General features: G+C 42.4%; 1 protein-coding gene across 1 annotated transcript; it reads left to right on the top strand.

Annotated features, from left to right (window-relative positions):
* The first annotated feature begins 224 nt into the window (after positions 1-224).
* Positions 225-3,919, top strand: LOC115392013 (uncharacterized). The gene is made up of 4 exons (XM_030096495.1): positions 225-363; positions 500-702; positions 2,307-2,498; positions 2,791-3,919. The coding sequence occupies exons 2-4, from the start codon at positions 510-512 to the stop codon at positions 3,102-3,104; spliced, it is 699 nt and encodes a 232-aa protein (XP_029952355.1). The 5' UTR covers positions 225-363; positions 500-509; the 3' UTR covers positions 3,105-3,919.
* The last annotated feature ends 4,848 nt before the right edge of the window (positions 3,920-8,767 follow it).

Here is an 8,767-nt window from a genome sequence, read left to right as displayed (position 1 = left end):
TTTTGACAGTTTAACTTCCAGTTCGTGTTGAGATATTTTATGAAACTCCCTGTCAGCAAACACAAACTTCTGCTTCCTCAAATATCAAATAGTCGTTGCTGCAGCTTTCGCTTTCTTTGGTGCGTCACAGTGGAGAGTAGAAGGGGAAATATTTACCCCAAGCCGGGGGAGTTTCCACTGCAGCAGAGGCGGGGTTACACCGAGGGTCTGACTTTTGGAGGAGTGTTTGTGATCATGAAGCAACATTGTGTCAGGCTGTTGAAATGGTTTGCACTGTATTGTTACAGTAGATCTGGTTGAACTTGGACGCATTAATCAAAGGAAAACTTCATATCGGCTCAACTCAACTTCAAGGAAAAAAAGGTAAGAATGTGCTTCAATTACAATTCTATAGCCTCAATCCTGATGATGATGATGTGAATAATAAATTTAGGAGATCATTTTCCTTCTGTAAATCATCTAATTCCAGCCCTCGCCTCTCTCTGTCTTGCTCTCCCAGGGGTGCAGAGATGAAGTTTGTCGAGCTGGATGACTCCATCAGTCGCTTCAGGTTTGCTCAGTCCTGTCTGGGATTAGCAGGGTGTCTGTGTGTGTGCTACGCAGTCTGGACCCCCTTCTGGCTGAACGGCAGGGGGCTGTGGGCTGAGTGGAACAACACCAGAACCGAGCAGACCAACCGCAAGGAGGATTTTGTCTTGAATGGTGAGGGGGAAAAAAACAGCTGCATTCATCTCTCCGGCATCTCTCTGCAAGTCAACAAATAAGGCGTGTGATCAGTCTGGAGCTGTCGCTCGACTGAATTAATATGTGTGAGGGAAGGCAGCATGTTTAATAAGGCTGTTTTGATAAGGCACAGGATCTGCTAGGAATCAAACTGCTTATTTCTCTGGATCTCTGGAGGGGGATCAATATTAAAAGGAACACATGACAAAACGCTGGGTTGCAGAAGAGCTTCCCAGCAGTAGTAAACAAGTTTGAGCTTGCTCCTGTCTCTCAGATTTACATTCTTCTGTTGAAGCTCTTACACTTGGCTGAAGGCAAATACACTGCAATCCCGAAACCGAGTCTCTGTCAGTTATGTCTTCTTCTTGTCATTACCCCATAAAAGCAGCTCTCTGGGTGATATTTTTTCTTTCATTTTCAGCAGGAATCTAATCAAGTATAAAACTCCCTCTGCCCTATATATTTGCAGATGTACCGTACATGAAAAAGATAACCACTCACTCGCATGAGGATTGAAGGCTTTTTTTCCAGAGAGTTTTACTGGATTATATCCTCCATAATTTAAAGAAAAAGGACAAAAGTAAATCACTTTCCCAACAGATAAAAATAATTGAAAACTAGTGAATGACAAGATACGATGTTTCAGGGAGGAAGCACGAAAAACAGTTTTTATGTTGTATGATAATAAAATCTAACAGAGTTCACTGCAAGTTGAATGGTAATTGATGGAGACATGTTTGGGCAGCTTGGTTAGCAATAAGCACAATAAAATTTAAATTAATCATCACTGGCTGAATAAAGATGAATAAGCGCATCTGCAGAAAATGTTCCACCAAGGATGATAAGGCAGTACGCAAAGTACAACGGAGTTATCAAATATGCATAAAATGTACTTGCCAGTATTTTATTCATAAACTGTGGCTCTGGCCTCCCCTGGGGGGCACCAGAGAAATAATGTGGGGGTCTGAGGGAGACATTTTTCCAGGGTAAAACAGTAAAATATTTTAATAAATCACAGTTGAATAATTGAATTTGTTGCAAGTTTAAAAGAGAGAATGTCCTTTTATGGATCCACATTCTATATGAAACCATTAAACTCTGTGAATCCCAGCTGACAGAGTTTCCAGTCCATTACAAGGATAACAAAAAGAGACGTACAACTTCACCTCCTCACATTTATGGCTAATTTGGAGTCATTGGTTAAATTCTAATACAGATTTTGGACTGTGAAAAGAAACTGAGCGACTAGAAAAGCCCAGCACCCGACTCTCAACACAGACTCAGACAAATTCGTGCTTTCCTTTTCTCTTGGCTGTGGATCCCAATGACCATTAATAATAGCATCATGGTTGAAATTCTGTGGGGAAGTCCCTTCTCCACCTAGAAAACCCCTGAACTCACTTTTCAAAGTTTCACTGCTTCTGGTGTTTCTGGCGTTTCTTTCATTTCACTTTCAGAATGTCAGGCAGAGAAAGAAAACACACACTGAGTTCATGAACTCTTAGATCTGTGTGGTGGTTTATTACTGCTGATTTCCCCGCAGATATAATGTAAAAAGTGATTGTAATCGATTCATTCTGCAGCTCTGGAAGCGGAACGAGTGTTTGCCGTTGTCTCCGTCCTGCTGGCCGTGAGCACCGGCGTCCTGTGCCTGGTGTTTGCCTTCTGCTGGACGTCTCAGACGGTGCGGTCCTACTCCAACACCCGCTCTCTGCTGATGGCTGGGCAGGCCCTCTACCCCACCACGCTGCTGCTGCTCACCATGGCCTCCACAGGTATGGAACAATCCTCTACACACACAGTAAAGCGGTAAAAATACACTCATGCTAATCTAACCTCCGTTGGGAGGATTGTTTGTGTCAAACTCACACCTACATGAATTCCTCATGCGCTCGTCATTAACATGCCCTCCAGCAAGGGACTTTATCACTTTCCTAGGAATTGAAGTTCGTGATCGGGCAAGCGCTTCTGTGGCGGCCCTCGCATGAAATAATTGATCTTAATGACTTTTTTTTATTGGAGTCGGTGACACTTGATGTGACTCATTTCCTCCTCTTCCGTCTCCAGGTTTCTTCTTCCTCCTATGCTGGGCTTTTTTCACCTATCAGCACCGGACAGAAATCAGCCAGGACTTCTCCAGCTTGGGCTCCTCGTACTGGCTGGGAGCTGTAGGTTGGACATTACTCCTGATCGTGGAGCTGGCCGTCTTCATTGCGGAGCAAATTATCGTACCGGACATCCTGCCAGACTTGGAAAAAGCCGTGGAGTCATGGAGGATTTCCTCTCAACTTAAAGCTGCGAAGCGGTCTTTCAGCGACAGTTACTTCTCCGCCAACCTTGGAAGCGACTTGGCTTTAAAGAGGTATATGTCGTCACCTTGAGCAAGAGTTCAGGAATAAGGACACGGCGGAGAAAATGAAAGTACGTGTTCGAGTTGCACGCTGATGCACACGGACTCAATCTGAATCCTAAAGGGCAAAGGAATTGAAGGCCTCAGCTTCGTGCATGACTGACTGTTGTGGCTATTCCCCGCTTTATTTTTCCATTTTGGATTGAAATGAAAATGCTGTGGGGCCCAGCGGTGCCGCGAGACGATTGGGCATCGAATGTGAGGTCCTAACTGTAAACATGTGATATCTTTTGTCTGGTTTTATTCTCAGCTGGGAATAGATGAACACCGACATACAAAACACTATCAAACAACACTGACTGTCTTCCTTCATGAAGGCGCTGCAGTGCGCTTCATGAATGTTAGAATAGTGCCACCTTGTGATGATCATGAGAGACTTCAAACTGTTCTCAAGACAAAAAAGAAAACATGGACTGAGATGTCTTGCTGCTAGTTTCCCTGAACTTCTCCACAGCTGATGTCAGTTTGTTTTATTTTCCTATTTTGTTGATATCATCCTTGAGACTGAATATTATTGTCACATTTATTTATGTTTTTGTCCATATTTGTAGAAGCTTGAGAAGCTTGAGAATGTCTGGATTTAAGAGGGGTGCTTGTACTTTCACTCACTAATCTACATCGTTTTTATCTACCTTTTGGTAGGCAATGAGTTTATTCTTTAAACAGAGAACATTTCCTCTCAGTGAGCTACATCTGTTTAGAAAACAAATTGCTTTGTTGTGTTTTATTTGTCTAAGAAGTGCAGATGTGAACCAAATGCCTGACAATGCAGTAAACCTTTCTGAAACCACAGTACTTTTACTTGTATTAATTATAATTCAACAAACAAGAGATATAATAGTATTTTCAGTTTTTCTACCTGTAATTATAGGTTACTTATCATTAAAATGTTATTTCACTGCATCTAAGAGATTGAAAGTATCACCATGTCACTATGAACGGTCTCATTTCTATATGAGTATCACAGTTTGGATTTGCATTACCTGCGCTGACAGCACACTCATATTTATAAATATTTAGGTCGAGCATTTCTTTCATCTTGAATACTTAATTTTGAACAGACTCAGACCAGGGGATTTTTGCGGTGAGGTGGGAGTGTCGACCACCACACCACATGCAGCCCAACAACTTTAAAAAAGCCCCTGAAGACACTAATAAGGATGCTGCTAATAGTATGCAAAGCTTTCATCACTGAAAAAAAAGGGTCTTTTTCAGGTCTGCAGCACTCTGCAGGAAATGGCGAATGAATAAATTAGTCTGAGTGCATGAACTTTGGATTTATGCTGCTCAATAGTTCACCTGCAGTTCAACCAAGTGACTACATTACCAAAGAGGAAAACATATCCATACAGGAAACAGCTTGTGTGCTACCGCCAAGCGAGAAAACTCTGAGTTAATATCATCTTTCAATCACAATGTCCAAATGTGCTTCAGAAAGACAGTAATATTCAAAATGCTCCTAATTGCGTGACAACCACCAGCACTGTGAGTGTGAGTTTTTCAGACTGCTGAAAAACATATTAGTGAAATCTATTGACCTACATAAAACACATGTTGATTAAACTGAAAAGACTTTTTTTTTTTCCAAACACAATCATATGCATACATACAGTTGGAAAAAAGTTAGGGACAAACTTCCATTTTCCTCTCTGAGCAGCTAAACTAATAACTTCTTTCAAAAACGGTGGATCAGTTGTACGTCTGAAGTATGTCTGTGTTTCCTGGAAGTGACAGAGGAACTCCATCAAGCCGTTATCTCCAGAACGTCTGTGGTTAACCTCAGCGATGCTTGGAGCAACGACCTGCAGAATTTCTTCACAAACCGAGAAGACAAAAAAAAAGCATTGCAGACTGATTTCAATTTGAAAATCATTTCAAACTTTTTTCAATTTATGAAATCGATGCATCTATTTTCTTCTACAAAGGTTTAAACTGTTTAGGAAACAGAATTTTAGGAAGAATCCACATTGTGCAGCTGAACACTGTTCACTGTTTGGAAAGTTACCCACCACCAGCCCACTAGGACTTTGTGTGTGTGTGTGTGTGTGTGTGTGTGTGTGTGTGTACTGAAGCACAGTTTTTGTCAGCCAGCCCTACATCTGTCTCTTTCTTCAAAAAAAAAAAAAAAAAAACCTCACCTCATGCATTCCTAGCATACGGTCACCGATTCTGCAGCGCATGTAGCCCTCCAGACAACAGACCGTCTCCAAAGTCCTTATTTACTTTTCTCTCACACCTTCCCAGGAGAACAGGAAGCACTCTGTTGCTGGGCTGCTTATGTTTATGTTCTCAACCTGCCAAAGTGGGGGAGAATTAAGTGGCTCTGGCTCTGTTAATTGGGCGTTAATCAGGTGTTGCTCTAATTAAAAGGCAGTTCCGCCCTGTTGGGCCCTGGTAATGAGTTTGTTATTAAATCCACAGAGGATTTTTGTCTCTTTTTCAATTTACCAACAGGGTAGTGTTTAATTGCTGTGTAAATGAGGAGAATGTCCTTGAAGGTCGTGTTGCATCAGCATGCGATCCATGAACACAATTGCTCGAAAGACCTTCCTCATTGAAACTTCAAATTCATTCAGTTGACTTTGACCTCTTGTATCCAGCTGGGCCTCTCAGCGGCAGCTCATTTGATTCCCACTGTCATTTTCAGAGGAATCATTTGTAAATCTAATTTGACAAAATGAGAACGCTGGTAGCTAATTTTCTTTCCTAAATAAAAGTAGTTTTGAAATCAATTTTCGCTTTTATCTTAAGTTTTCTTTATCTCCCTTGGAAGTTTCTGTTTGGGGCCCTTAAAAGCACACAGCACTTTTTTTTTCTCATCTCTTTATGGCTGCCAGTATCTCATAAACAAACCCTCCCCTATTCACCTTCGGCGACCACAAACGCTGCTCTTTCACCCGCCTCAAAGGAGCAGACCAAAGGTTGAGAATGTCTTTAGAGAACGGCCAGGCCAAATCAATATGGAGATAAAAATACAGAGATAGTGAGACAGTCTGGCACAAAGGGAGAAATGACAGATGAATGGTGGAAGATGTTACACACAGATAGACCGGTGGCCTGATAGACACACAGAGATGGTGGCGGCCGATTGTTGAAGGGCATTTGCTACAGAGACATCAATCAGGAGATGGCACGAAGATTGAGTGCTTCCTGGCTGTGGCGAGCAGCATGTGTCGAACACAACCTGGGCTACGGCGCGGCTCTTCATTTGAATTAGAAACCAATTATACAACCATGTCCTACTAATTATGCTGCAGCGCCACGATGCCTTCCCGCCCTGTGAACTACGCTCGTGCGTGTCTGTTTAAGGAGATAAATAAATACAGTTGCATGGTGTCAGGGTAAAGCTTTGTTCATGGTGTTTTAAGAGCCGTAAGTTTGTATTTTGAAGTGAAAGAAACAAGAGAGAAAGACAAGCCAGAAGCTGTTGTTTCTTCTTTTGCCTTTTGATGGTGCTGGTGTAACATCTATAGCTGCGCGTCTTGCAGCAGCATCTGGGAAAATGGAGGAGAGGCTGCTTTCATTTGATGAGTAATGAAATCACAAAAAGTCTGGGCATGTACTGTATGCATATGCGTGTGTGTTTGTGTACGCCTGCGTTTGTTTTTTTTTATATTTGTGAGGTGGACAAAGTGTGATTAATATTCTCGAGCATATTTCAGAGAATTTTGAGCCAGAATGTGCCGGACTACTTAATAAGTCAAGTTTTATTTGGCTCGATGTGGGAGCGTGATGAATTATGAAATAAAGCAAGAACTCCATGCTTTTTTTTTCTTCTTTTTTTGCAGTTTTATTTCTCAGTGGTTTACATAATTCACTCAGAACATTTGTAAATTTCCTGACAGGTTAATGCTATTGGGTTCAAAGTGAAGACACTGAGGAAATACACAGAAAGACAAGACAGCAGGGGAGAAACAGACAGAAAGATCAGAGGAGAAGAGAACAAAGGGGGGGGGGGGGGGGGGGGGGGGGGGATTTGAGATGTCACAAAATAGTTTCACACTGTCCCTGTACTCTGCGGCGCTTCGTGTAGTGTCAGATTTTGATGAACTTTGTACTGTTCCTCTCTCTTTCCATCTCTCACCGACGACTCTCCGTCGCCCTGAACGGCCTGACGTCGGCCAAATCAGAGTTTGACCACTGCGGTATTGTACCCTCCACTGCATTGTCATCAGTATAAGTGGACACTCTATGAAAATGGAAAAGTCAGGAAATTTGATGTCTGCAGTACAATCTCAGGGATATATAAAAAAAAGGAGGGGGGGGGGAATCAGGAGAGTACTCTTTGTGTCCTTCACTCATTTTTTTTCTTGTACTGACTCAGTTCATCTCGCGGGAAGAATCTGAAATGAGCCAATAGTCTCTGTGACTGACACCCCACCCAGACCACCCTGCTGATTACATTTGTTTAGCAGAACTGAGTGTGTCGAGGATAAACAGACCGACAGAGCTTGGGATCAGAGAAAAAGAGTCTCTTGTATACTCTGCACTTAAATTCGTACACTGGATTTGCGGGTGCAGGTGTTTCTGCATTATTCAACTTTTCTCTAAAGTCCTTGGCATTAACATTGTTTTTTTGTGTCATTGGATTTCGACTTGTGGGTTCTTCTGCGTATACTCCGTCCCCCTGCCGGGACCCTCGTTCATAAGTGGTGTCGTTTTGGACGTCTCAGTTCAGACAATGAAGCTGTAGCCACATTCTCCTCACTCTATTCATTCCTGGCCAACTGTATCCTCTCCCTTCTCTTATCTGAGTGAGACCAAGGAAATTAAATTACAAATATAATCACTTGGCGCCAGTTTCTTTAACAGTGCGGTTCTGCTTTGCATATAGAGTGCGCCAGCTTTCGGGACACGTTGTGTGAAGTTACTTATTGGCCTATTTACGATAATGGGCTCTGCTCTACTTGGAAGTCACACACCTTTTCACAGTGACAATGAATGGCAGAGAGATGTGAAGCAAGAGGAGGCAGAAGGGGAAAAAAAAAAAAAAACACACACACAAGACAGACATGAAACTCGGGAGCAGCCATCTCGGGAAAACATGTTTTAGCACGGGTGAATAATCTAAAAGGCAGTGAGGAGATTAGTGATAATCAAAAGACCAACATTCACTTAGGCCATGCCTGAAATCACTCAGACTCCAGGCCTTTCGCACCACATTTGCTTTTTATTTTGATATGAAGTGCAAAATTTCATGCCCGGCGCCTGGTCGACACATAGAGCAAAGGATTTCCATAGCATGATGTGCATCGCTTCATGTTGTTCTCCTGGATTTTGTCTGCCATGAAATTTTGTGCAAACAGTCCGAGCCGACAGAATAATAACCACTTGAAATCCCTTTACTTGTCCTTCAGTGACAGCAGGGCAGAGTTTTTGAATTTGTGAAATATCTCAGCATCGACTTGATGGATTGGTACCAGATTTTGAGCAGATACTGCAGACAGCCATATGTCTGTCCATCGAGCTTTTGGACGGCTTGCCTTGTATTTTGCCTCGTTGTCCTTCCCTGATCAGATTAGAAATTGTAACTGTCCAACACTTATGACTTATGACTGGAAACTTACAGAACTACTTGCTGCACGACTATCTTTTTTTTTTTTTTGCTCGACCTCAGGCGACCAGTTCGGTCTG

Source organism: Salarias fasciatus, chromosome 7 (assembly GCF_902148845.1).
Source record: "Salarias fasciatus chromosome 7, fSalaFa1.1, whole genome shotgun sequence".
Taxonomy (NCBI): domain Eukaryota; kingdom Metazoa; phylum Chordata; class Actinopteri; order Blenniiformes; family Blenniidae; genus Salarias; species Salarias fasciatus.
Note: the sequence above shows the minus strand (reverse complement) of the source record. Positions and strands in the feature narration are given on the sequence as shown.

Excerpts from the sequence above, each read along its gene's own strand:
- LOC115392013 (XM_030096495.1), top strand. The coding sequence starts at position 510 with ATGAAGTTTGTCGAGCTGGATGACTCCATCAGTCGCTTCAGGTTTGCT. Across the intron at positions 703-2,306 it reads GGAGGATTTTGTCTTGAATG|CTCTGGAAGCGGAACGAGTG; the intron begins GTGAGGGGGAAA and ends TTCATTCTGCAG. Across the intron at positions 2,499-2,790 it reads GCTCACCATGGCCTCCACAG|GTTTCTTCTTCCTCCTATGC; the intron begins GTATGGAACAAT and ends TTCCGTCTCCAG.